Source organism: Trichosurus vulpecula, chromosome 7, assembly GCF_011100635.1.
Source record: "Trichosurus vulpecula isolate mTriVul1 chromosome 7, mTriVul1.pri, whole genome shotgun sequence".
Taxonomy (NCBI): Eukaryota; Metazoa; Chordata; class Mammalia; order Diprotodontia; family Phalangeridae; genus Trichosurus; species Trichosurus vulpecula.
Genome location: NC_050579.1, coordinates 45296174 through 45321461, shown reverse-complemented (window position 1 = coordinate 45321461; position 25288 = coordinate 45296174). Strand labels below are relative to the sequence as shown.

General features: G+C 45.6%; 4 protein-coding genes across 6 annotated transcripts; 3 read left to right on the top strand and 1 right to left on the bottom strand.

The window, feature by feature from the left end:
- Positions 1-308: 308 nt before the first annotated feature.
- On the top strand, positions 309-6101 carry BNIPL (BCL2 interacting protein like). 2 transcript variants are annotated; one of them, XM_036766500.1, is made up of 11 exons: positions 309-340; positions 940-942; positions 1077-1172; positions 1350-1414; positions 1619-1843; positions 2902-3084; positions 3269-3371; positions 3518-3649; positions 4291-4377; positions 4615-4713; positions 5509-6101. In XM_036766500.1, exons 1-11 carry the CDS (start codon positions 309-311, stop codon positions 5543-5545), a joined length of 1062 nt encoding a protein of 353 aa, XP_036622395.1. In that variant the 3' UTR covers positions 5546-6101. The 2 variants fall into 2 exon arrangements, with proteins under 2 accessions (XP_036622395.1, XP_036622394.1); XM_036766499.1 differs by lacking the exon at positions 940-942.
- A 242-nt stretch (positions 6102-6343) lies between these two features.
- C7H1orf56 (chromosome 7 C1orf56 homolog) lies at positions 6344-9141 on the top strand. Its single transcript, XM_036768174.1, has one exon. It carries the CDS (start codon positions 6344-6346, stop codon positions 8207-8209), a length of 1866 nt encoding a protein of 621 aa, XP_036624069.1. The 3' UTR covers positions 8210-9141.
- Positions 9142-9559: 418 nt separating this feature from the next.
- Positions 9560-18747, bottom strand: CDC42SE1 (CDC42 small effector 1). Of its 2 annotated transcripts, none has more exons than XR_005010912.1 (5): positions 18585-18747; positions 13112-13432; positions 12526-12639; positions 12089-12177; positions 9560-11708 (listed from the first exon to the last, which is right to left on the bottom strand). XR_005010912.1 is itself a non-coding variant. In XM_036767969.1 (5 exons), the coding sequence occupies exons 2-4, from the start codon at positions 13163-13165 to the stop codon at positions 12103-12105; spliced, it is 240 nt and encodes a 79-aa protein (XP_036623864.1). In that variant the 5' UTR covers positions 13166-13432; positions 18585-18732; the 3' UTR covers positions 9577-11708; positions 12089-12102. The 2 variants fall into 2 exon arrangements, 1 of the variants encoding a protein (XP_036623864.1); XM_036767969.1 differs by having other exon boundaries at positions 9577-11708; positions 12526-12636; positions 18585-18732.
- A 112-nt stretch (positions 18748-18859) lies between these two features.
- MLLT11 (MLLT11 transcription factor 7 cofactor) lies at positions 18860-24095 on the top strand. The gene is made up of 3 exons (XM_036766106.1): positions 18860-18899; positions 19654-19709; positions 23814-24095. The coding sequence occupies exon 3, from the start codon at positions 23820-23822 to the stop codon at positions 24093-24095; it is 276 nt and encodes a 91-aa protein (XP_036622001.1). The 5' UTR covers positions 18860-18899; positions 19654-19709; positions 23814-23819.
- Positions 24096-25288: the final 1193 nt, after the last annotated feature.

The following is a 25288-nucleotide window of genomic DNA, read 5'->3' as shown; positions in this document are numbered from 1 at the left end:
TTCTCTTTCATTCTACCCTAAACTACCTATCCCCTGGAAATCTAGTCTGGGAACCAGAGCATCCTCTTCCCGCCCACCCACTCCCCACACCCCTGCATAAAGAGGCAGATTTTCTTTGGGCAAGCCTCTTTGGGAGGGGAGGTGGCAAAACCTGTTTGAAGATGAGTTTACTTCCCTCTCTCTACCTCCTCCTCTGGAGGCCATAAGAGCAGTCACTGAGACAGCAGCACAAGAGGGAAGAGGGGACGAGGAACTTCGCCCCCCCACTCCTTGTCTTAGATGTTTAGAGAGCAGAGAGACTTGTGAAGATGGAAACTTTACAGGAATCAAGAGATCTTGGGTAAGTGCTGGGCCTTCCCCTCTCACCTGGCTGCCTCTTGAAAACCTGGTGTCATTGTTCTTGAGGGGGCATCTCTTTAAGCCCCATTAATTTGGCTCATAAGCCAAAGCTCAGGGTGGTTTCATGGAGATGGGACAAAGTCACTACTTTTGGCAAAAAACAGGGATAGTTTTAAATAGAAAGTAGAGACAGATGGATAGAAAGGGCCCCAGAAGAGTTCCTTGGGCAAAATGGGAGAACATGGTGACTATCCGTACTTTTAGTTCTAATCCACTCTCTCCAAAATCAGGAAACCCAGACCAGGAGCTTCTTGACTGTTTTCTTGTTCCTAGTTGAGGTTAACCTATAGCTTGATTTCCCTGGCCCCACCCCACAAAAGGTTGGGGAAGGGCAGGCCTGACTGGTTGTCATCTTCCTCAGCTGTAAGGTAACAAACAACTGGGTAGGTCCTGGATTCAGGCCAGTTGCAATGTGGACTACCTCTCTACCTAACTTGGCAGGTGGGGAAGCTGAGTTAGAGAGGTGTAAGGTATTCAAGTCATACTCTTTCCTGTTTCTGTCCCCAAAACCAAAGAGTAGGGATAAGCTGTTTCACCTAGAGGGTGGGAAGAGACATCTGGCTGGATTGTCATTCAGGTCTGCTGGTTTGTGCCCTTTGCTATTTCCTATTACTCCAAGAGTAATGCTACCCAACTAACTACTTCTCAATTCCTTTGTACCTTGGCAATGGTCTCAGGACTGGAGAGGATGTGGAAGCAGAAGAGCTGGGACCATCACTGAGGTTTGGGGAGGTGGAATTGAAGGAAGAATGGCAAGATGAAGAGTTCCCCCGGTGAGAGGATGGGGAAAAGAAAGTGGAGTTGGGATGTATACAAGAGAGAATCAGGAAGCCCTGGGAGCATAGGTGGGGAGACAGAAAGAGCAAAGTTGCGGTGGGAAGAGCAGGACTGAGCACCCTATTCCCAGTTTCTTCCTGCTCTCTTCAACTAATTAATTTCCCACATCCCAGACTTCTCCCTGAGGAGATCAATTCCTCTGAAGATCCAGAGGACAATAGAGAAGGTACCCAGATGGGTGAGTAAGATCAGAGCTGAGTACCAAGCCCTAGTTTTTACTATGGGGAGGGTGTGCCTCCCTTTTCCATCCTCAGCACTTGCCCAGTTTTCCTTCTCTCTCGTTCCTCTCATCAGTTCTACCCCCCTCCCTCTCCCTTGCTGTTCCGAGGCTGTTTAATTTACCTTTTTCCTCTCTTCAGTTCTCTTCTCCCTGTTGCCCCAGGTCCCTTAAACACTTTAGCACTATGTGGCAGGCGTCACATGCGGAAGCGCCTTTCAGCCCCAGAGCTCCAGCTGAGCTTGGAGGAGGACACAGGAGATAAAGAAGTCTCTCCCACCCACTCCACACCTTCTTCCCCACATGGTAGCTCTGACCTAGATGTGGATGATTTGGAGACACCCTCAGACTCAGAACAGCTGGACAGCGGGCACGAATTTGAATGGGAAGGTAAGAACTGAGGCTAAGAACTAAGCTAGAATAACAGGACTGGGGGAATGAATGGATCAGGGTAGAATAACAGGGCTAATAAAGTGGGAGACAATTTGGGAGGCATGATTAACAGGGCAAGGGGCCAGTGGGGGTAAAGGTGTAGTTAATAAGTGTGTAAGGGGCATAGCTAGTAGAGCTGCAAAATAATCATTTGAAGTTAATAGGATTGATCTAAGTCATGAATTATCCAAGTGAAATGAACTGTTCAAGAAAGTAGTTGGTTCCCCCATTGGTGGTCTTCAAGCAGAGGCTGGAATGTTCTAGAAGGGATTTTTTTTTTGGTAGAGGTTGGACCAGATGGCCCCTAGAGTTCCTTCTCTCTTTTAAATTCTGTGAACTAAAAGACTAACTAGTAAAGAGCTAGTCTGACGCATATTCCTTGCCAATGAGATAAAAATTAAGTTAAAAAAGTTCAATAAAAATTGTACTGGATTTGGAGTCAGAAGACCTCAATTTGAGGCCCTCTCTCTAGGCCTCAGAGGGGACCAACCTAAGAATCCTTAAGCTGTCTTCTAACTAAGTATTTTGATCCTAAAAATGGGGATAAAAGTGGTAGGTCAGTATGGGAACAGAGCTAATAAGGCAATGGGTGGGGCTAATATTACCAGGAATGTGTGTATCTGTGCATTTTTAATGTATTTAAATATAATGTACCTACAAATTTATATGTTATGCACACAGATGTACATACATACATATTTTATATGTGCATGTATTTGCAAGACCTTTATATCAAAGGGGCCATAAAAGTAATTAGTGGGCATATAAAAATTAAGTATCTAGGAGCTGAAAAGGACTTTCATTTGAGGCATGTGTCCCCAAATGGAACAAGGCCACCAGTTATCCCCACTGTGGGTACAAGCTGGCTATATTTACTGGGAATTGGGGAAAAAGGGTTGAAGTAGGGTGATAGGGAGATGAATGGGAGTATAACCTAGTGGTCATGGTTCTTGTGCTTCTGTTACACCCAAGAGTGATGAGGTGTGAATTCTTCTAACCTATTCCTATCTCTCTAGATGAGCTACCCCAAACAGAGGGCCTAGGGGCAAGTGAAGCAGCTGAAAGACTGGGCCAGAGCTGTGTGTGGGATGTGGCTGGGGAGGATGGTCATCGGTGGAAAGTGTTTCGAACAGGAAATCGAGAGCTTCGAGTGGATATGACAGTCATTGAACCCTATAAGAAGGTCCTGTCTCATGGAGGTAATAAATGACAGAAGGACAAATATAGGAGTTGAGTTCCCTATAATTAATAGTATTTGAGCTGGTGACTCTCAGTCCAACTTCCTAACCCCCTATCTCTTTCCCTCTTGGTTTGCTCTCAGGCTGTTTCTCTCAACTTCACTAATTGGCTTTTCCTTCCTGCCCCTAATCTTGGCCTCCCCAGGTTACCATGGTGATGGCCTCAATGCTGTTGTCCTTTTTGCTTCCTGCTACCTACCCAGAAGCAGCATCCCTAACTACAGTTATGTCATGGAGCACCTGTTTAGGTGAGGAGGGAAACCTGAAAAACTGTCGGGAGAGTAGACTGAAGGAGGGAGGGGAAAAGTCGTCAGGAAGACCTGTAACATAATCTGTAATCACTGTCACCCCGTTTTCTCCTTTTCATTCCCCCCACCCCCAATTCCACCCTCAGGTACATAGTGGGGACCCTAGAATTACTAGTAGCTGAGAATTACCTGCTTGTTCACCTGAGCGGAGGCACAAGCCGAGCCCAGGTCCCCCCTGTGAGTTGGATCCGCCAATGTTACCGTACCCTGGACCGTCGGTGAGAAACTTGGCAAAGATCGTTGTTGCCGGCTTTTCCTCGCCCCCTTCCTTCTTCTCTAATCTCATTCCTTTCTCCTCCCTTGGTCTCTCTCTATTTTCCTCCATACTTTTCTCTCTCTTCCTTTCCCCTTCTTCCTTTCCCTTTCCCCCTATATCCCTCCTCTCCTTTATTTTTGCTCTGTCCCTGCCCATGTTTCCTTTATCCCTCAGCTCTTCTTGCTCTCCTCTGTTCACTGAATATGTGCCACCTGGAGTTCTTGTACAAGAACTCTGTGGAATAGAAAGAATGTAAGAGGGAGCAAAGGAGCCACAAGAATGAGGAAGAAACTAGGAAACTACAGATAGAGGAGTCCAGAGAAAAGGAAGCTGAAGGCCTGTGTCCCCAAGTTGGATTGGATCAGGGACAGAGAGCATTTCAGGAAGTTCTTCAGAATGAGGAGGGCATGAGAGACAGAAAAAAAGGAGGGCCTCAGGCCTCAGCTAGAAGGATGAGGGTTAGACCTCAAAGGGAAATTCCTAATGGATGACTGCAAATGGATGTTTAAAGGGAGTATCAAGAAGATACAGAGAAAACCTCCATCTGGGCTTGGAGCTCAGATTAAGAAAAAGAATGTGATGATCCCACACTTTTTGCTTCAGACTCCGAAAAAATCTTCGTGCAGTGGTGGTTGTACATGCCACATGGTATGTGAAGGCATTTCTGGTGATGCTCCGGCCTTTTATCAGGTATTTACCTGGGGGGGGGGGGGGGTACAGGCATCCTGCTCCTCAGATCCAGTGCCCCTTCCCTCTCTTTCTCAAATTCAAGGCCCACACTCAGATTTCCCACCTTCCCCTCATCCTTTCTGGCTGTAACCATTCTTCCCTGTTCCAACTAGCCACTGATTACCTTTGTCTTCTGTGAAGATGTATGAGAGCCGCTTCTCTAATCTTAAATACACATGACCTTTCCTCTACCCTGAGTTCCAAGTTTAGCAGAAAGATTCGTTTTCTGGACAGTCTAGGAGAGCTGGGCCAGCTCATCTCCTTGGAACATATCCACATCCCTGATGCTGTCAGACAGTGAGTTCTGGGACTCCTGGGGTGGGAGAGGGGAGAAACAGACAAGCAGACGTATGTGGAGAGATAAGAAATGAAAAACCCAGTTCTTACCTTCAGAACTTCACACTTAATACTTAACTGGGAGATACAGCACTCATAAGAAAATGACTTAGGAATTCTCTGTATTTGGTCCATGCAAATATGTTGCATATAAGGCTGGGTAAAATCCCAGGGAGAGAAAGGGCTAGGGTTAGAAGAGAAGGCTCTCTTGAGGTGAGTTTGGAAAGAGGGGAGGGACAAAGATCATGGGATCACAGATTTACAACTAGAAGGGACCTCAAATGTCATCTCCTCTCTCTTTATTGAGGAGGGAGGTAAAGTTTAGAGATGTGGGTGGCTTGATTGAGATTACACAGGTAGTAACATGACTAATGTGGAAATATATTTTAATATGATGGTACATGTATAACCTCTATCAGATTACTTGGTATCTTGGGGAGAGGGGTGGGGAGGGAGAAAATTTTGGAAACCAAAATCTTATTAAAAGTGAGTGTTGAAAACTATCTTTATATGTAATTGGAAAAATAAAATACTATTAAGTGGGGGTGGGGAAGATTAACACAGAGAGCCCCATTTGAAACCAAAATCCAGCACACACAATGTGGGAGAGAGTGGCCATAGTTTTGAGAGGGCAGATTTTATGTAAAGAAGGGAAAAGTAGAAAGGATTCCAACAACTGTTTACTAAATCCATTCCTTCACCCAAGGTAGACCTCAATATGGTGCTCTTTGTCCTTTCTCTCTCCCTACAACCTAGGCTGGACAAGGATCTGCATGGCTCTGGAGGGACCTAACACCGATGTCTGAATTGGATAGTGGGCCCTAGAACCAAGGAAGGAGACTGCTCTCCAACTACTGAACCTCCTGAATTTATACACACAACCTCTCTCTGTCTCTGGGTCTGTCTTTCTCTCTCCCCTAACCCGTTCACCCTTTTGGGATTTTGCTTTCCAGCTCATCCAGGTGTTTTCACTTCTCAGACTCGTGGGATTCAGGGAATCCTCAACTCCAACCATTATAGCGACTTTGCCCTTTACATTTAAGCCCAAGGGCTGGGCTGAAAAGGCAGGTTCGGATTTCACGCCCGCAGCCCGGTTGTGCCGGTGACTATGTGTTAGGCACAGCGAGCTGTCTGAGCTGCCTTTCTGCCTGTCTCAGTGCCTTCATATCTCGATTCTTCTGTGCAACTGCAGTTTAATAAATTAAGTTACGAGAAAGGACTCAATTTTGTGAAGGAAACCTCCCCAGTTCCCATCTCAGTGACAGTCACAATCTCTTTGCCTACCGGTCCTACCTGCAACGCATTTCTTGTGGAGAAGGGGTACTCAGGAGGAGGAGGAGGAAGCAGAGAAAGCGGAGACGGAGATGATATGGGTTGGGGTGGGGGTGGGAGTTCTATTGCAGGGTCTCTTTGTTTCCATGCAACGCCCCAGGGGAAGCGTCACGAGCTGCCGGACTTCCCCTCAGTTCAAACGAACCCGGGAGTCCGGAACGAAACGGGAGGGAGGGAGAAAGAAGCTGAGCCCCTGCCCCTTCCCTCCCCTCCCCTCCCATCTCTTCCCCTCCAGGCTGCTTGTAAAGCGGTCCTCCCAATGATCCCCACCGGCCGCGCGTTGCTTTGGGCCCTGTGGCTGATCCTGGGGGCCAGGGAGGTAAAAGCCAGGGTCCTTGTCCAGAGCCAGCCCGAAGCGGATTGGGCTGGTGGCAGTGAAGGGGACGCAGTCACGGCAAGGATCCCGAACAAGTTCTGGCCCAATATCGTGAAAAGGGATGAACCTGGTTTGGTCGGGAAAACGATAAATCCAGAGGAAAAGGAAGAAGACAAACTGGCTGTCCCTGCTGCCGCCGCGCTCTTGGAAGACTCGGTGTCTTCAGTATCGGGGAACGAGGAAGAACAGAGCCTGGAGGAGAGCCAGGAGCTAGATGGGGATGAGCAGCAGAAGGAAGACCAAGAAAATGACGAGGACCTAGCGCAGGAGGATAAGGAAGACCAGGACCAAGAACTTAACCAGAAAGAAGAGCAAAAGAAGCATTCCAGAGACCCAGGGCAGGATCAGGGTCAAGCGCAGAATATCGAGCAGGAGCAGAACCAAGAACAGGGCGAGATTCAGGAGACAGAGGAGGATGAACCGCAAGAGGAGCGAGAGGGAGAAGAACAAGGGCGGGAAGAGACTCAAGACCAGATGCAGGGGCTTGAGGAGCAGAGGCAAAGACAGGAGGAAGAGGGCCAAAAGCAAGAGGAAGCTGGAGGGTTAGAGCAAAGTCGGAGCCTGGGATATAAGCTGGAGCAGATTCAGGTGCAGGTGCAGGGGCTGGAGCAGCCGAAGGCGAAAGAGCAGCCGCGAATTCAAGTGCATGCGCAGGGGCTGGCGCAGCCGAAGGTGAAGGAACAGGCGCAGGGGCTGGAGCAGCCTAAGGCGAAGGAACAGCAGCAGATTCAGGTGCAGGCGCAGGCTAAGGCGAAAGAGCAGCCGCGGATTCAAGTGCATGCGCAGGGGCTGGCGCAGCCGAAGGCGAGAGAACGGGCGCAGATTCAGGTACAGAAACAGGTGAAGGGCCAGCAACGTATTCCAGTGCACGAGCTGGTGCAGGAGGAAGAGCAGGAGCAGCAGCGGCAGCAAATTGAGAATAAGGAGCAGAAGCACGAGCTGCTTCAGGTGGAGGAGCCACAGCGGATTCTGGTGCAGGAGCTGCCTCAGGCGAAGGAGCCCCAGCAGATTCAGGTGCAGTCAGTAGAGCAGCAGCCACAGCAGGCGCAGGAGCACCAACAGATTCAGGAGCAGCCGCAGATACAACTGCACTTGGAGGGGCAGCAGCCGCCGCCGCCGCCGCAGACCAAAGCACAGGAGCAGGTGCTGGTGCTGGTGCAGGCGCCAGCGTCCACACAAGGGCCAGTGCAGGAGCAATTGCACCTCAAGGCTCCTGAGCAGGCAAGCCAGGGTCTGGGCCCGGGGCCCAGGAGTAACAGCTCGGGATTTTTCCCCAGCCCCAGTCTCGGGGCCTATAAGCCGCAGCAGCTACCATCCGAACAGGAGTTTTCTGACACAGGTCCAGTTCCTCCGCCAGAGATGCACCTGATGATGCTACCTTGGGGCCCGTGGGAATGTCATTGCCCCACGGGTACCATGAGCCGAGTTCGGGGAGGAAAGTTTTTGGGTTTCACTGGGCGTCTTCGATCTGGGTCCCTGAGTCGCCTGCAGACCCAGCGCCAGCCCTGCACTTATGCCCGCTGCCACTGTAACCAGGAGAAGAACGAATGTCCCTCAGACTACGTCTCTTGCTCTTCCACCCCTGGTGCCTGCAACTACCGGGCTTCCCTGAACCCATTGGAGAGTCCAGAAAACACCGTCAACGAAACGACATTTTGGAAGCAAGTCCGAGAGGGGCTAGAAGAAGTTTGGGTAGGACTCCAATCTCTGGTGACTAAGGAGAAAAGGGTGAGCATTAGGGATAAATGAAGAAATGAATGAGGCATTTATTATTAAGCACTTGCTATGAGCAAAGCACTGGGGATTCCAAGAAGACAGCCCCTCCTCTAATGATTTATCAGATCCATGGTTGTTACTAGTTTTATATCAATATTTGATTTATCATTATGTGCCAGTCATTGAAATCAACATATTTAGGTACTAGCTAATAATTTCTCATCAAACAACTCTTGATTGTTCTCTGACCAATCTTTGTTGGCCATTTTGTTATCAAAAATGACTGAGATTATTCAAAGCAATCATTGTACAGATTAATCCTTAATAAATGGAAACTGACCCATTGATAATTAGATGTGGATGGATCAATGATTTATCAATTTGTTGGCTAGAGCAGTTCAAACAGCACCTACTGACTGGGTAATGATGTATTTTACACTGACTAGCATAATTCCTTTATTTGAGGAGTAGGATGATTTTTCAGTATAAGGATAACGTCCTGTAAACGTATACATTTGTCTCTGTCCCTGCCTATTCATTCCTATCTCTCCCCCTTAATGGGTCTCTTTACATACCTGTAAATGTCCAATGAGAGTATAAAGCATAAATTAAGTAGATTCCCTTGTATTCTAAGTAGGAGTGGAATGTTTCAAAGCTTTGTATTTTCCCCAGTACTTAAACCCAAGACATTATCTTGTAAGGTGGTTGTAGGTAGTGCTGTGGTTAGGGAGGGCAGTATCAATAGAATGGTAAGTGGAGGACAAGTCAAGGGGAAGGGATAATATACAAATGTGATTGTAATTTCCCCCTTTCTCTTCCCTGCCTAGATAAAGAGAAACCAGAGGTGATGGCCATGTCTATGTCCAGCCCCAGAGGAAGAGGAGGGGGTGTCAGCACCCTTTCCTCCTTCCACTCCCACTTCTAACTTTCCACATCCTATGGATATCTTTTGTAAAGTAATAAAGGCTGTTTATTAAAAAAAAAAAAACAGAACCTTTTGATTTTTTATCTCATCAAAGGGGTGGTTGGGCCTAGAAAAGGCTGGAGACATACCTCCTCCCAAAAAAAAGCATCAGTAATTTCCATACAGGTTTCCTCCCCTGCTCACTACTCCCACGTTGTAACCTGAAATATTTATTTTCTTCCTTCTTTCCAATGTCTGAATCGAAGTCAATCTTAAGTCAAAGGAAGGGAAGAAGTAGAGAGCAGGAGAGTCAAGGAATCAAGACCCTGCAGGGAAAGAGCCCGATTTGGTTATATCCATCTTTGGTACACCCCCTCCTATACTCACAATGCAAGCCAAGAACCTCCTCATTCTGCCCACCCAAATACAACATTCCCTCGCCTCCCTATCCCCATAAAACCCTACAAAGAAAGATTCTTATGAAGCTTTTTGCTGGAGAATTTTTTTATTTGAAAAAATGTATTTAACAGTCTGGCAGTTTTTTTGTGTGTTTTTGATAAATTAAGACTCTCAAACCCACCCCAATCACCTTTGGAAGTTGGTAGAAGTGATGGGGAAGGCATAAGTAACATCAAGTGAGTTCCATAAAAAGGAAGGCCAATGGTAAGAGATCTCAAAAGGGAAGAAAAAAAGGAGTGTGGCCCAAGACTAGAGATGAAAACCAACAATGTTCACAGACCCAGCTGACCAGACAGTACCTCACCGTTCCAGAACCAAGTTTCTACTCAGCTTTCAGGGTAGAACCCAGGCTACCCCTCAAAACCACCAGAAAGATGAACCAAGAGTGAGCTAGGGAATTATTGTGCTATGTCAACCATTGATCTAAAGAGACAGTAAAAAAGTAGAAAGAGCAAAGTTTTGAAAAACAAGGGCCCCAGTCAGGGTAGATGGAGGCAAAGTACTTACAAAGATGGAAGACTCAGAGTCTCAGATCACATGCTCCTAAAAGTTCCTCACTTAGTGCCTCCTTCTTGCCACGCGGGTGACCACGGAGCCAGAGAACTCCTTGCCTGCTTTCCTTGGTTGAGTGGAGGGTCAGGTTTAGGTTTGGCTTATGCCTTCCTCAATCTAGTTCCCTACCCCTCCAGAAAGGGAATAAAGCAGAGAATACCAAAGAAAGCTTGGAGGTATCAAGACACCCACGGCTTTGCTCTTTCACACAAGATTGGCCCCTTTTGTCAGGTGGGGGGCTTCTCAGAATTCATCCTAACCCTTACCTGGGTCTGGTATTGCACAGAAGGGGAACAACATATGGAGTTTTCACCGCTGCACTGGCCCTTCCCATCCCAGGGTACTCTACTAAGGTCTTAGTCCTCTGGGACCTCTCTTCCAATTAGCAAGAATAACTACATCACACAAACATACACCAATCACAGAAACATTGGATACACACACATACAGATAGTAAAATGAAGTTGCATGGCTTGGAAAGGTGTAGAATCTTGCTAACCCTGGCTACAAGGGACTCCATGTCTGTCCGCAGCCCAGCTGCAGAGACTCTAAGATGGGCCAGAATTTGAGGAAGAAAATTACTTGGGAAGAAAAACACATTCTCAAACCTCAAATCTGCTAGGATTTATAGTCTGAGCAGAACCCTGCCCCCAAGCAACCGTATTCATGAGGTTTCCGCCTAAGAATTCCAAGGTAGCCCTTAATCTTTCTCCAGGAGGTCCTCCCTGAGGTATAACTTCCTTCTGTAGTCCCAGGTCCCACCACCTTTCTCCATTCTTTCCCTCACCTGTGCCAGCAGGGGAGGTCAATGGAGGTCAAGCCTGATCCTGAGGATTTGACAGAAGGACAAATGTCTAGCACACAGGCGGTTTCTCCCAATTCCCAATCCTGAGACAGATGTATTGGGCATTGTGATGGATCCTGGCATGGGTGGGGAGTAATTAAGAGAACTGGTCTTAAATTAACTTTTTAATTAAAAAAAAAAAGGTGGGGGAGGGGATAATTGGTGGGGAGATACTAATGCTATAGAAACCAGGGTTAAAAGGCCCTAGGTATTCAGAGATAGATGCTGAAATGCTGTGAGCTGAGGAGCTAGAGTCCAAAGGGGGAAAATGAGAGAAGTAGGTGGTTGTCTTCCCCAGCCCCTTGCCTGAAATTTGCTTTCAGTCCAGGAAGGGAGCTGGAGAGGTTGTGGATGTAGGTAGCAATCAGCAAAGCTGGCCTTAGCTTTGGCAATGCAACCCATATACTCCAAGAAGAGGATTCCTAAGTTACAGGTCCAAGTTAAAGAGCAGCCCAGAGCCCAGACCATCATTAAGGAACCTAGACTTCACCCTTGGTTCCTCCCAGGGGTGGGTGTAAGGGCTCCTATCTCAGGTCAGTTGGGTATCCAAGGCTAGAGCTGGCTAGCCAGTGGTCATTTGGTCAGTCCTGCTGCCTTGACCCCATCTCCAGGAGGGGCTTGACCAGGGTGGTATAGTGGGGAGTCCAGTCTCCCAAGCCCTTTTAGACACTGATAGGGAAGACAGAAGGGAAGATCCTGGGGTCATTGGTTCAGGAAGGGGCAGCATTTCTTCTTAGCTGAGCACAGGACTGGGGATTCCAAGATGGCAAAACCTGAGTAAGAAAAGAGTGGAATGGTCAGGCTTAAAGCAGACTGAGGACCTAGGAGGAAGGGAAAGACCTACTCAGGAAAGACTATGATTGTGACTATTTCCAACATAGTAGAGCTTAACGAATGTTGGAACTGAATAGACTGTATGTCTCTGATGATTTTGCTTTCTGAATTTCTACCTCTTTCAGTCTCCACATTGCTGTCACTCACTTGTGTTTCTTTTAATCAGTCTTCTCCTAGCTGCTGGACTTCTCTTACTGTAGGACTTCACTCACATTTTTTTCCTCTCCCATTAAGTTCCAAAATGGGCCATAAGCTCAGGACTGAAAAGCTAGAGAATGATGTAGGTGCTGGGTGCAGGGTTTCTTTCTCCTTCACTCACCATCTCCCTTAGAGCTATAAGCCCCTGGAGCTGCTCCACGGCCTGTCCCGGTTTCCCTTGGATCTCATTTGCTCTTGTACAGCACCTGTCTATGAGGAAAAGGCATCTTAGAGAATTATATTAACCCTTCTGTGCCTCAACTCCCCACACAGACAGTTGTTTTGTCTGGAAAGGAGATATCCCAAGCTTCCCTTGCTATTTTATCCCTAGGTCTCCTGTAAGCATGTATTCCTAATAATGTTCTGCATTTGTATAATGCTTTATATTTTTATAACTTTTTTTACACCCATTTTATTTGACTTTCAAAACCATGTTTTTGAAATAAACTTTGGAGAATTCCTTTTCACAATCCCCAGGCAATAGCCTCAGTCTTCAGTACAAGAAAACGGTTCCTGATTAGGCCCCCATTCCAAGCCTTCCTCTTTTCTCTAATTTACCATGGATAGTCCATCTCCTGCCCCCATCTCTCCAGAGCCAATGTGTGTTAGATGAACAAAATTCATAGGTTCTCCAATCATGGTCCGGTCAATCCGCCTTCTCTTCTTCTTCTGCTGGGAAAGGGTAGAGTGATTAAGAGTAAAGACTGTCAGCCAGAGCTGGGAAAGAGGGACATGAAACCAGAATCCTCTAGGGAGGAAAGATCTTTTCCTCTATAAGACCAGGGGGAGAGGGGCAAACAAATGTACTAGGGAAAGGGACAAGAACTGAAGAAGCACTGTCCTGGGTAGACAGTAAGGTGAAAGAAAAAGACCTGGGGGAGTGGTCTATAGAGCAGATGCTGAATCAGCTTCAGTCACTCTGGTTGGTGAGGAAACAACGGGGCTGGTTGCCTAGCACTGACCCCTCCCTGTTCACCCAGGACTGGTGGGCATTTTTTAGCCTTGCTTCATGTACTATCTGCCTCTGCGATACTATCCTGGCAGAAAAGAAAGTGGGCCTTAAAGAAGACAGAACCTGGTAGGTGTGTGGAGTATAAGGTATGTGACAGGGGTAGGGTGAGGGAGAGAGAAGAGAGAGACTCACCGGCTGGGGTTTCTCTACCACACAGCAGCCCAGTTTGTGCCAAAACTCACTCATGTTCCCTGATGGTTCCAGTTTTGTCCCCCTGCCCGAGGCCCCAGAGGGCAACTTTTCTGGTCCCTTGGTCTTCCTTCTTTGGAGACCCCCTCTTTCCCCTTATTCTCCTCCGGGGATTGACAAACAATAGGAATCAGTCAGATGGACTTGAGAAAGTAGAATCCTGAGGACCTTCAAGTAGTCAGTGCCTCAGACCATGGGAGACTAGGAAGGAAGAGAGTAGAACGGATGGGGCAGAAAGTTCTATCTTTTTAAAAACTTGGAGACCTGGAAGAGAGAAGGAGGTAAAGAAGTCAAGGTTAGTAAGTACAACTCTCCCCTTGAGGACCCCTTTCCCCAATGCCAAAAACATCTCCCCAGCTTCTTCCTCCTGCTCACCCCACCCTCATTCCAACACTTCTCTTTTCCTCCTTCAGGGCCTACCTGCTTCATAACCCTCAGGTAAAGAGGTGACAGTGATGGAAAGTAAGGGGCATTAAAAGGGTGAAGGGATAAGAAAAGAGATTTGGGGTGCTGGGGGAAAGATAGGAGGAGAAGGGGACCGATGGGAAGAAGAGCAGACCTAATCTAAGTTGGGGAGTGTTGCAAGCTTCAGCTGTCTCTCCCTGAGGTGGGGGCGGAAGAGGAGGTGCAGATAAATAACTTAGAAGTGAAGAGGAAATAGTGGTTTCTTCTTCTCACCAACAGGGCCCCTACCTCTAACAAGTTTCCTTCCCTACCAACACCATTTCTGCTCTGTCTTGTCCCTCCTCATAACTTTGCCCCTCTCCCCTCACCCCCATCACTCAAATTTCTATATAAACAAATCAGGCCTTGTCTAAGAGACTTAGACTATAGCAAGAGAGATGACAAGCAGACTTCAGAGAAGTCTTCCTAACAAATTAGACTTCTTCCCTTATTCACTGCCTTTGCTCATCCTTCATTTTCTCCAATTAAAGTATTTCCCTATTAGCCACAGAATGAAAAAAAAAATTCATCCTGACAATTAAATTCTTCTGCAATCTGATTTCCTGCTTTATTTCATACTACTCTTTTATTTTTTTTTGCATTCTACACTCCAGTCCAACATAGGCCTATTAATTAGCTGTTTTCCAGTCACATTACATACCTTTTCATCTTCCTACATTACAGTAGGACAACCCCCATGCTTAGAACTTCCTCCTCATCTCTGCCTGATGAAATCTTTCTCTTCAGGGCCTGACTCAGGTCCATGGCCTCCCTGAAATCTCTGATTCCTTTAGATAAAAGTGAACACTCCCTACTTAGACTTTCTTTGAGCACTTTGTCCAGAGATTCCCCTGCCCCATCATATTCTACCTTGTGTTATACTAATTTATCATGTCCGTGCTCTATCCCCCATCCCCAATTAGATTTTAAACTCCTTGAGACAAGAGAATTATATGGTTTATCTTTGTATTCCAAAGCCTAGTATAATGCCTTGAACATAGTTGGTACAATAAATGTTCGTTAAATTAAAATGATTTCCTCCTTCATTTCCCCAAGGACACTTTGGCATAATTCCTCCATTACCTGACCTTGAAAAATAAAGTCAAGGATGTGTGGATCTATGTATGTATGTATGTATGTGTATGTGTGTATGTGTGTGTGTGTGTGTGTGTGTGTGTGTATCTACATTTTTGTTTCTATGTTCTGTACTTGTTTGTATGTATTTTTGTGACCATGTTTCATTGTATAGATGGTATGGAGATATATGCATGTTGTCTATATGCGTGTCCCCTGTCCCAAGAAGGCTTTTAGGCCCAGTCTCTCCATCCTCTCTTGTGTGACACTCTATTCTATAACATTCTCCACAAGACCCTGCCTCTCTCCAGTCTTGACCCATCCTGTTCCTCTCCACCAGCACCCTCAGCTGCTTCATCGTCTAGCCAGGCAACACTCAACAACCAGATGCTTAACACCAGACTAAAAGTCATATCCACTGCTATTCAAAGTGCTTGATGATCTTCAGTATCTGTAACATCGTGACATTCTGATTCAATGTTTGTTACAATTCATTTATTCAATAAGCACTTACTCAGTGCCTACTAGATGCCAAGCACTATGCTAGGCGCTGGAGACACAAGGATGGGAAAATAACAGTACTTACCCTTAAGTAATTACAATTGATTAGGTATGACACAAAATACAGTATGACTATGTCTCTACTGACCTCCAGAGGCTCCAGTGTCTCCCTATTGCTTCTAGAACAAAAGATGAATTCTCATTTGGCATTTAAAGTCCTTTACAATCTGACTTCCACAGATCTTCTGAGACCCATTCCATATCACTCCCTTTCAAGATTCTACAATCCAGCCAAACTGGCCTTCTTGGAACATGTTCTCTGTACATTATATTCCATCTCCTGTCTCAGTCTCTGTCTTCCCCTTCTCTTGAAATTCTAAGCCTATCTACTACATGAGGATTTTCTCGGTTTTCTTTGTTGTTGGTCTATACCCAAGCCCTGCCTCAAAATTATCTTTTGCATTTACTTATCTGTGATTTATTGCTTTCCCTCAGTAGAGTGCAAGCTCCTCAAAGGCAAGGACTATTCCATTTTCTCTTTATATACCTCCTATACTTAGCAGTGTTTGGCACATAAGTGATTACTAAATTGTTATTGAATTAAATTGAATAGGAGCAAAGGACAGATTATAGTTCACATGAATATATTGAATGAAGGTATACAAAGTATTTTCCTCACAGGAGCCCTGTGAGATGCAGAATACAAGTATTACTATCTCCCTTTTCCTTAGCAGAGAAGGTGAGTTTGAGTGGACCGGGAAAGGCTTGATAGAGAAAGGAGGGGCCTTCAAGGGATAGCATTTCAAATGGAGGAGATGAGGAGGGAAGGCACTCCTAGCATGAGGGATGACCTGCGCGATGGATGGCAGCACAGAGGCAGGACATGTCAAGTCCCTTTTTTCTCAAGTCATTGCCCTAATCGGGATCCAAGAAGGAAGGGGAGCCTTTATATTCCAAATTAAGTCTATTTTATGCATGTATTTATCAAAATATATTTCCAATTAATTAAACATTTATTAGGGACCTACTAGGCCCAAGTTGTCCTGCCGCACATAGATACCCAAGGTATCTGGATTTGGAAGCTGGTGGACACCAGGGTGAGAATCCTGGTTTTCACCCTTACTAGCTGTGTATACATGGGTGAGTCACTTAATCTCACGAAGCCCATCTCCTGATCTGTAAAATGGTAATGATAATACATGTACAACCTATTCTTAGAAGGTTACAAGAAAAGGACTTTTTAACTTTAAAGCTTATACGTGATTATTTATTATACCAAGGGACTTGCCTCCTCATTAATCTGGCTCTTGGACGCCCCCCTATTGAAAACTCAGATTAACAGCAGTGAAATGGGAACATAAACATATAGGAAACTGAGTGAGACACAAGTAGGAAGAGAACAGTAGCTGGGGTTTCCTCTTCTACAGCTGAAGGAGGACCAGACAAAGGACATACGCTAGGAGAGACAAACATGGGTTTGGGGATGGGAGAGGGAGAGGAACCTGTGGTCTGCTGGGCAGTCAATCATAGGATTTGTCTCAGTGGTAACAGTGGGTGGAAGAGGTCAAGGGGGAAATGGACAAAACAATGAAGAATCGGAGGAAATTCCCCCCCCCACCCCCATCCAAGGCAGTCTATGTTAAGACTGGACTCTCCCGGGAAGCTGAGTGGACAGAGGTAGATGAGGAGGGGGGGAGAAGGGGGTGGCGACAGAGGGAACAAGGATCCTTCTGTTCCTTCTTCCAGGGACCTGGCCAGAACTGGGGGGAGGGAGAGTGTGTATGGGACTTGGCACCAGCAGACGAATGATGCTAAGAAGTGACCAGGAAATTCCGTTCTTCAAGACTTTAGAATCTTTAGGCTCTTGAGGTTCAAAGGAGAAACCTCATGACCCTGCCTATCCCTGCCCCTGTCCCCACCCCCCCTCCAGCCCAGGTGGCCATCTTTTGTGGAAGTGGGGCTATGGGGAGGTCAGGCCTGGGTGACTGTGGTTGGGGGGAAGGGGAACAACATCAGAAGCAGAAAAGGAAGCAGGCAGGCAGCTAGAGTGGCGGCAGACAGAGCTGCAAAGGGTGGGCCTCTCGGGAGAATGGAGCCCAAGGCTGTAGAGCTCCAGAGGAGGAGTCTCTAGGCTTTCCCATCCATATAGAGAGAGTGGGGGGGGGGGGGGAGGAGTGGCTTTGAACCCAGCAAGAGGGATGGGGGTAGATTGTGGGAGGGGACTTCCAGACAGTCAAGGAGACCTCCAGCTCCTCACTTGTTCTTAAAGAGGGAAAGTGAAAGGAGCAAGACAACTTCTGCTCAAGGTCACAGAGCACTAAGGGTCCTGGCTTCCAATCTCTCTCCTTCATGTGAAAGGAAAAAGCTGTGGCAGCCTAGCCAATGTTTATCCTAGGAATTCAAGACCCAAGGTGATCTTGCCCTCTAGTCCCCCAAACCTTGAGATCCACAGCCCGGGCTTGATGGGGCTGAGATTTTATGGGGAAAGAAATCTAGAGGGAGGCAGGAGGTGCTCTGTTCCCTGGTCCTATACTGGCCCCAAACCGGTTTTCCCGGTCCCACGGCCTCCCAGCACCCGGCCTCCGGCTCGCTCCCGCTGCTTGACAAGCCTTCACAAGAAGCAGCTGGAGAGAAAGGAAAAGGGGGGGAGAGAAAGGGGAAGCTCTGGCTTTGGGTACAACACTTCGACCTCTTCCTGGAAAGGCCCTAGAATAAGGAGGGGGTGAAGGGCCAAGTAAGGGGGACAGGACCCCAGGTTTTCAGTCAAGTGACAGGCTCAAGCAAGACCCAGCCCCACAATGTACCGAGTTTGGGGGTTTGTGGCAGCACTGTACCCCACAGGCCTCCTGGAGGGGTCCCCCAAATAAACACAGAATCCTGCTGTTCCCTTGAGCTCCATTCCAGCATTCCCAGAAGCCCTTCTCAGGGACCTCTTTTCGGTAAACCTCGCACTGGCCTGTGGCTTGAAACTTGTGGGCGGAAGTCCACCATCCTCCTCCTCAGTGGCTGCTCCCCCTTACCTTGCCCAGCCTTTATGCGAGCTTCCCCCACCCAGGTGCCTGATCTAAATCTCCCACGCCAGAATACCAGCCTTAGTTGGGGGGGGGAGGAGTCCCTCCCCACCCCCACTTCTTCACCCCTTGACTCCCCACCCTTGCCCTGCTCCCGTCCTTTGGCTGCTCTCATTGTGAGGAACCAACTAAACCTAGGTTTGGAGAGTTCTTCTTGGGGGGAGCCAATTAAACGGGGGGGTTTCCTCCTCCCCTACAGTCCCTGCCACCTCAAATCCATCCAGTCTCAGACTCTCTTTCCATCAGCATCCGGTGGCCCTCCTTCCCACCCCTCCCTCCACAGAGTGGACAAAAGACCAGAGATAGCCAAGTCCCAACTCTCTGACCTGCCTTTCCTGGAGCTTGAAATGTTTGATGGTGATATTGAGGGGCTTCTTGGCTCCAGCTCTGGGTCCTCCCGTCAGAGACTTCAAGGTTTTCTCTTCTAGGCGGTGTGGGGGAACTGAGGGCGGGCCTGGAGAGAGGTGGGGCTGGCTGATGGCGGAAACGGTAGCAACTCGATTACGAAATCCGCCTTTCTACAGCCAGTCCCGCAGCTCCCACTCTGGACAGACTGGGGAATGCACGTCTGAGAGATGAAGGGGCAGTTCTGGGGGCCAGCCCACCCAGCTGTGGAAAAGCAGGAGGGCCAGAGAGCCCAGGTGGGCCAGCTTCTTTGCCCTCCTGTCCAGGGGGAGGAGAAAGTGGTGATCCCCTGAGTCACACGGAGGTGTTTGTTCTTCACTGAAGGTCAAAAGGAACATTTCTGCCCTTTCTACAAGCAGATTAAACATTAGTGACATTAGAAACTTCATGCATCACAGACCTACCTATTCCTTCTGCGTCTCCTTCCCAAGCATCTGTGTGCCCTTCTCTTAGGAGGGATGGGTACAGATTTCTTTTTGAATGATCCTCCCAGCTTGGGGTTGTGTGAGAAGGGAATTCTGACAGATGACAATGCTGAAAAAGAGTAAAGGATTTCCCTGAATCTCAAAGCAATTTCATGTCTGTGTTCCTTAAAGTTGGGGAAGAGAGGAACATCCTTTTTACCCTCTACTTGTGCTGTAATGTAGACATTTTAACTCATAAACCTAAAAATAAATCAAAGAATAAGAAACTGGTTACTCATGCACTATTAGCAGCTGTCTGGGAGAAATGGGAGTTAATTAACATATTGTGACTGGACCTCCAGCAGGCCTATCTTCTTTCTTCCCCTAGAATCATTGAGAATTAGCAGAGTCAGAGGCCCAGGCAGGGAGGGGGGCGGGGAGCGGGGGAGTCCTTCCGCCCCTTTAGGAGGGGCTGCATTGCAGGGGGAGACTGAATAGACAGTGAGACAGACTCACAGTCAGAGAGAGAAAGGCGTGAAAGCAAGGCAGACAAAGCTTCAACCGCAACCTTCTCTTTATCCATCAGCCCCAAGCCTCCTGAAGCCTGACCCATCCGTGGAACCCACAAACTATTGGTCATTGGTAAGCTGAGCTGAGGGGAAAAGATAGCTTGGATTAATAGAGAGCCAGCTTGTTTTGCAGGGATGGATCATGGGTTGGACAGGAGATTCACCGGGAGGACAGAAAAGGCAAAAAAAAAAAAAGGGGGGGTGTTCTAGATAATAGATGGTTAGTTGATAGAATTGATTTATCATATTTATTCATATATTTATTTTCACATCTATTTGCATATCTCCTGCTATAGATAGATATATTTGCCTATATACTTAATAACCTTTCCAAATCTTATTTCTAGCTATTTTTGTGTGTATATACACTCTTTTCCTACAATTTATTTTAAATATGTAATAATATCTCTAATTATGTGTTGGTATATTCATCTTTCAGTCTATTGATAAATTTTATTATTACTCATCTATTTTTCTCATTAAAAAAAATCCTTTCAGTATTTCTCTGATAGGTCTATGCTCTCCATGAAATCAGCATTCACCCTAGGAAGGATTTATAGAAGGTGTGTAGGAATAGCTTCCAATCCTCTGGACATCAGTCTTCCCTTGTCTTAACCTTTGTCTATAGAAAAGAGGCAGAAGTAGGGAAAGTGAGGCCTTCTGTGATGGGGAGCTATCCTACAATATCATTTGAATTCAATGCAGTATACAAGAGCAGGGAAAGGTAGCCAGTTTCTAGGGATTGTATATTTGCAGCTTAGAGGTCAGGAGGGAAAGGTAGTAGGTCCAGGAAAAAGGATTGGGGAGAGGATGGGGTATTTATAATAGAAGGGTTTCCATTACTTTTCCTTCATGAGTAACATCATGACACAGACCCTGTGAGGTGAAGTAGGATACACATAAGGTCTTAGTAAGGTTGGATGTGACCAAGTCTTTGTGTAGCTGTGAATGGGTGTGTCTCTGTCTTTGTATTTCTACATTCCTATATCTCTTCTCTCCCTATGTCTGATAATCTTTGCTTGTATGAACATGTGAAATTATCCAGATAACTGAGGGCAAAATACGCTTTTGCTTGAAATTCTAGATAACTGAAAATGAAGGCTATAGTTTCTTTCCAAGCGGTGATTAGGGTAAAAAGGCGTTGGGTGGAGTAAGGAAAAGCTCTTTTTTTTTTTTTCCAGATATAGTTTAGAATGGAATTTCACATGGAATTAAAATGTATGCCATTGTTATGAAGGGCATTTTAAGCATCAGTCATTCAGATAAATTCTATATGTAGACCTAGCTTGTTTCTCTGTTGCAAATTATTGCCTGTTTATTTAGATCTTTATATTTGTGTGTTTATCTCTGTATGAGCTTCTGGGTTAATGACATATCTAGATTTAGATCCTAAGCAAATATTTTTAAAAAGATGTTTTGCCTGACTTAATCACAAAAATAAATTAGATTTCCTGTTCTGCCTCCCATGTAAGGACTGCTCAGTCAGCTTTTATTTACATCAGAGAAATGGAAAATGGAGGCAGCTCTTAGGATCTATTTCTTGCTCTTTATGGTCTTTTATATTTTCCCCACATATAGAGAATATTTTAACACTCAGAAAAATAAGTCTAGTTAAGTAAATAGTTCTTGCTTATTTAGAGGATATAACTAGGGTTTGTAAGTAGAGGGTTTATATTATGAGTAACCAATAAGTATTAAGAAGCCTATTAGCTTAGAACTATATTAGGTTTTGTAGGAGATATGAGAAAAATATAATCAATCCTGTCTTCAAGGAAGCATTGTAATACAACACTTGGAAAATATGTACTGCAGATGAGGCTACTTACCCAACCTGGTACCACTGTTTTGCTTTCTGGGTTTATTTCTTGGGACTTCTTAGCCCCAAGCCTTTGCAGGGTTAAATATATGGAAAGTATCTCTTTTTGTACATGTACATATATTTTTTGCAAATGTTTTTGAGGTGGAGCAGAGCTGAATATCCCAGGATGATGACCTCACCTTTCCCACATACTTCCCCCACGCTATGCCAGCCCTCCCTGCCTCACCCTCCCTTTCTTTTAAGCAACTTCCATGCTGACTAATGCTCAGCTTGTAGGGTTTATTTTAGAGTTCATGCCTAGTTAAAAAAGAGAAAGAACAAGGATCAGTTAACATTAAAAAATCCCATCCAGCCTTATGCCAAAGACTTCCATAGCCCTATTCTAGCAAAGGACTTTCCCTTTAAGACTCCAGTACAGAAATTTCACATTATTCAGGGAAATTTCTGCACTATTTAGGACAGAGGCAAAGACTTACAGGTCTATAGTGGTGGTGGGAACTATTGCAGGGAATTATTTTTTACAGCATAGAGTAGAGGCCTTTCTTCTCATGGGAAGGGTTGAATCTTCTTGTCCCTTCTGGACATTCTAGTCAATACCTTACACCTCCACTCTTGCCAGGACTGTACAAAGATATAGTGGGGGTTTGTTCTGCTTGGCAGCAGTGTGTGGGTGGGATGAGTCTGGTTAGGGAGGAGAGTGATGGGAATTCAATCAGCTCGTCGAAAGCTCCATTTGATAACTGAATCTTCTACCCAGGATTTCTGGTCATTCACCTTTACTGCCCTCAGCTATTACCTGAAATAAGGGCAAAAGAAATAAAAAGCAGTCAATAAATCATCTAGGGTTCAGCTTTTGTGTAGGGGAGGGCAAAACTGGAAAACTGGGCCGGGTATTTAAGACATCAACTATGGCCTGACAGATTTGGGGTGTTAATCTACATGGGTACTTTAAAGTGAAAAGTCAGTTAACATCATGGATTAATCTTTGTGGGCTAAACTCTGTACAACTGTTAGAAAATAGAGAGGTCTGTATCTTGATCTTAGAAAACATCAGAGCTTAAATGGAGATATATATTTAAAAAAGCATTTTAAAAGACATGAGGCCTATGAAATGCAACTAATTTTATATACTGCATTCTACATACATAATATAGAACTAATTCCATGTATTTACTATATTTTACTATATAATATAGAACTAGTTCTACATATTGTATTCTACATATGTGATAGAGAACTAATTCTATATATCACATAGTTTATATTAGTCCTATATTCTTATAGCATTCTAGACATGGGTTTGGGGGAAATGCTGGAAGGGTAGGTATGGAGCTGATCAAAATTAAATAATGAAGGCTTCCTGAAGGAGATGATTCTATCATAGGATTCAGAAGGGAAGAAGGAGCAAAGAGAATGGTAGAGAGGTGGAGGGAAACCTTTTCGAGGTGGGTATAATCTGTTAAAAAAAAAAAGCACAATTCAGAGATAGAAAATAAAGGTTTATTTGCTTGCAGTGGTAATTTCATACCATCCTCATTCACTGAATACTTACGTGCCTAGTACTGCATAGGGAAAGACTCTAAAACCTGGTTCCTACCTTCAAGGATCTTATAATCTAGTTGGGGAAAAATTAACCTGTGAAACAGAGAATAATATAAAACAGTATGTGTTGTATACCATAAATAGAAGAGAACACAGAAGAGTGCAGCATGGGGTGACCTCTTCACAGATTCTAGCCCTCTCTTAAAAGAGGACAGGTACAGAGTATCTTGTACTTTTAACAGTGCAGAATATTACATACTCTAATAGTGAAGATCATTGTAGTAGACAGTCTTGCTTAACCTTTTGGGTTTTTTATTATCAAATGAGATACTTCATGAAAAGTGCTATTACTAAGTGCTTCGCAAATTTAAGGCACTACATAAATCTTAGCTATAATATATAGTACCGTGGGAAAAGTGAGAATTACTGGGAAGTATAGAAAACCTTTCCAAGTTTTTTGTTTCAAAGAGAACAGAATATAGATAAGCAGAAAGTTAATTGTGAGGAAAAGTTCAAGGCAAGGAACGTGAGGAATAATGGTGACCACAATCTGAAGGCCGTGGAGAGTTTGTGGACAGAGAGGGACCAGAGTAGAGAGTTGAGTTGGTGTTGTAGGGAACCATTCTAAGATGGTTCACTAAGAACAGACAGCAGTTAAAGGCAAAGGGTGAAAGAGGATTACTGAAGTCAGATTGGATGGGTGGAGCACAGGAGCTGTTACTGCATGTTTCTGAGCCAGGGAGGGACAGGAGAACAGGCCAGAAGCATCATGAAAACTCTCTGCTGTATGTATACTAACTGGTGATTCCTTCCCAGGGAGCCATGAGGGACCCTGTGAGCAGCCAGTATAGCTCCTTCCTTTTCTGGAGGATGCCCATTCCTGAACTGGACCTGTCCGAGTTGGAGGGCCTGGGTCTGCTGGACATGTCCACTTATAAGACCCGAGGCAACAACAGTGGGAAACTGTCCAAGGAGGAGCCAAGTGGAGCTGGGCAGAAGAATTGTCCTGAAGGTGATGCCCTGCTTGAGTACAGCACCTTCAACTTCTGGAGAGCCCCTATTGCCAGCATCCACTCCTTTGAGTTGGACTTGATTTAAGGCTAAGATCTTTCTTCCTATCATCATTTCTGTATTTTCTTTTTCTTTGGCCCCTTCCTTCCTATCTACACTTCTTTTTAGCCCTGCTTTCCCCCCTCCGTTGTGTTGAGGTGGTGCTAAAAGAATCTTCCATGGAATGGCTATTTATTTATTGTTATTTATTTTCCTCTGCATTGTACCCCCACAGGCACCTCCCCTTCCCTACCAAGTCCTTCAAACCACTTTGGAAGAGGTATTGTTCTTTAAACAAAAGGTCCTAGGTACCCAAATTCCTTTCTCTCCTGAGACTAGCTTTAGAAAACAAGTCTGATTGGGGGGCAGGCACAAACCAACCTGCCTCAGTCAAGGAGCAGTATGGTAGTGAGCGGTGCAGTAAATTGATTCTTGACCCCACTGTTACCAGCTTTATAGACCAAACGTTTACCAGCCTTTCCTTCTCTACCCCAGGCTGGTTAGTATGGATGGCCTTCTCACTAATCATTGAAAATTCTAGGATTTTTATTTGGGATTGTCTGCTATAAAAAAGGTAAAGCCCATTTCAAACAATAAAGTGTCTTTCCAGACAGAGAAATAAGGGATGAAGACTTAAACCCTGAGGCAACAGAAGTTGAAAAATGAAGCCAAGTGAAAATACTTGAGCAAATTCTGAAATAATGGAAGCCTTTCCCTCCCTTCAACCGCTAGATTTTCTTTCCTCCTCCCTTCCTCAGCTTTGTTCTTAAGACCCTGGGTAGGGATACAGAAAGTTCACTAAGAAAAAAACACTCAAATAGCAAGCTTTTAACATGTTATTTTGCTGTTTGTGACAGTCCCACATTGTTGGGGGGCCTGTTGTTCTTAGGGCCATCCCATGACCTTCAGTCTCAAAGGACCTCAGCTTCAACCCCTTTGGAAATTACCAGCCCAGCAGTCTCTTAATGGTTCAGGTACCTTGAGGGCATAAAATTAGATCAATACCTTCTTCACACTACCTTTGAGAGCTCTCCACTCTTTCCCCCAGTTACTCAGTTACTGCTGCCCGTTTGTGCTGACGTTTCCTCACACTCATCTAATAAAGCTGTTTAATCCCCCACCTGAACTTCATGTTACCTTCTCTTTGTTCATAAGGAAGCAGCTGGGGTTTTAGGATTTTGCTTCCTAGTTGTAGGCCTTTGTTCATTTTAGCCTTATCTCTTGGGGGTGGGAGGAAGGAG

Bases quoted from the DNA above. Each gene is read 5' to 3' on its own strand.
- BNIPL (XM_036766500.1), top strand. From the start codon at position 309: ATGGAAACTTTACAGGAATCAAGAGATCTTGG. The intron at 3,650-4,290 runs GTGAGAAACTTG...TTTTTGCTTCAG, and splicing joins TACCGTACCCTGGACCGTCG to ACTCCGAAAAAATCTTCGTG. The intron at 4,714-5,508 runs GTGAGTTCTGGG...CCTACAACCTAG, and splicing joins ATCCCTGATGCTGTCAGACA to GCTGGACAAGGATCTGCATG.
- C7H1orf56 (XM_036768174.1), top strand. From the start codon at position 6,344: ATGATCCCCACCGGCCGCGCGTTGCTTTGGGCCCTGTGGCTGATCCTG.
- CDC42SE1 (XM_036767969.1), bottom strand. From the start codon at position 13,165: ATGAGTGAGTTTTGGCACAAACTGGGCTGCTGTGTGGTAGAGAAACCC. The intron at 12,637-13,111 runs GTGAGTCTCTCT...CTTTCCCAGCAG, and splicing joins TGGTAGAGAAACCCCAGCCG to AAGAAGAAGAGAAGGCGGAT. The intron at 12,178-12,525 runs GTAAATTAGAGA...TTTTCCTCATAG, and splicing joins CAGGAGATGGACTATCCATG to ACAGGTGCTGTACAAGAGCA.
- MLLT11 (XM_036766106.1), top strand. From the start codon at position 23,820: ATGAGGGACCCTGTGAGCAGCCAGTATAGCTCCTTCCTTTTCTGGAGG.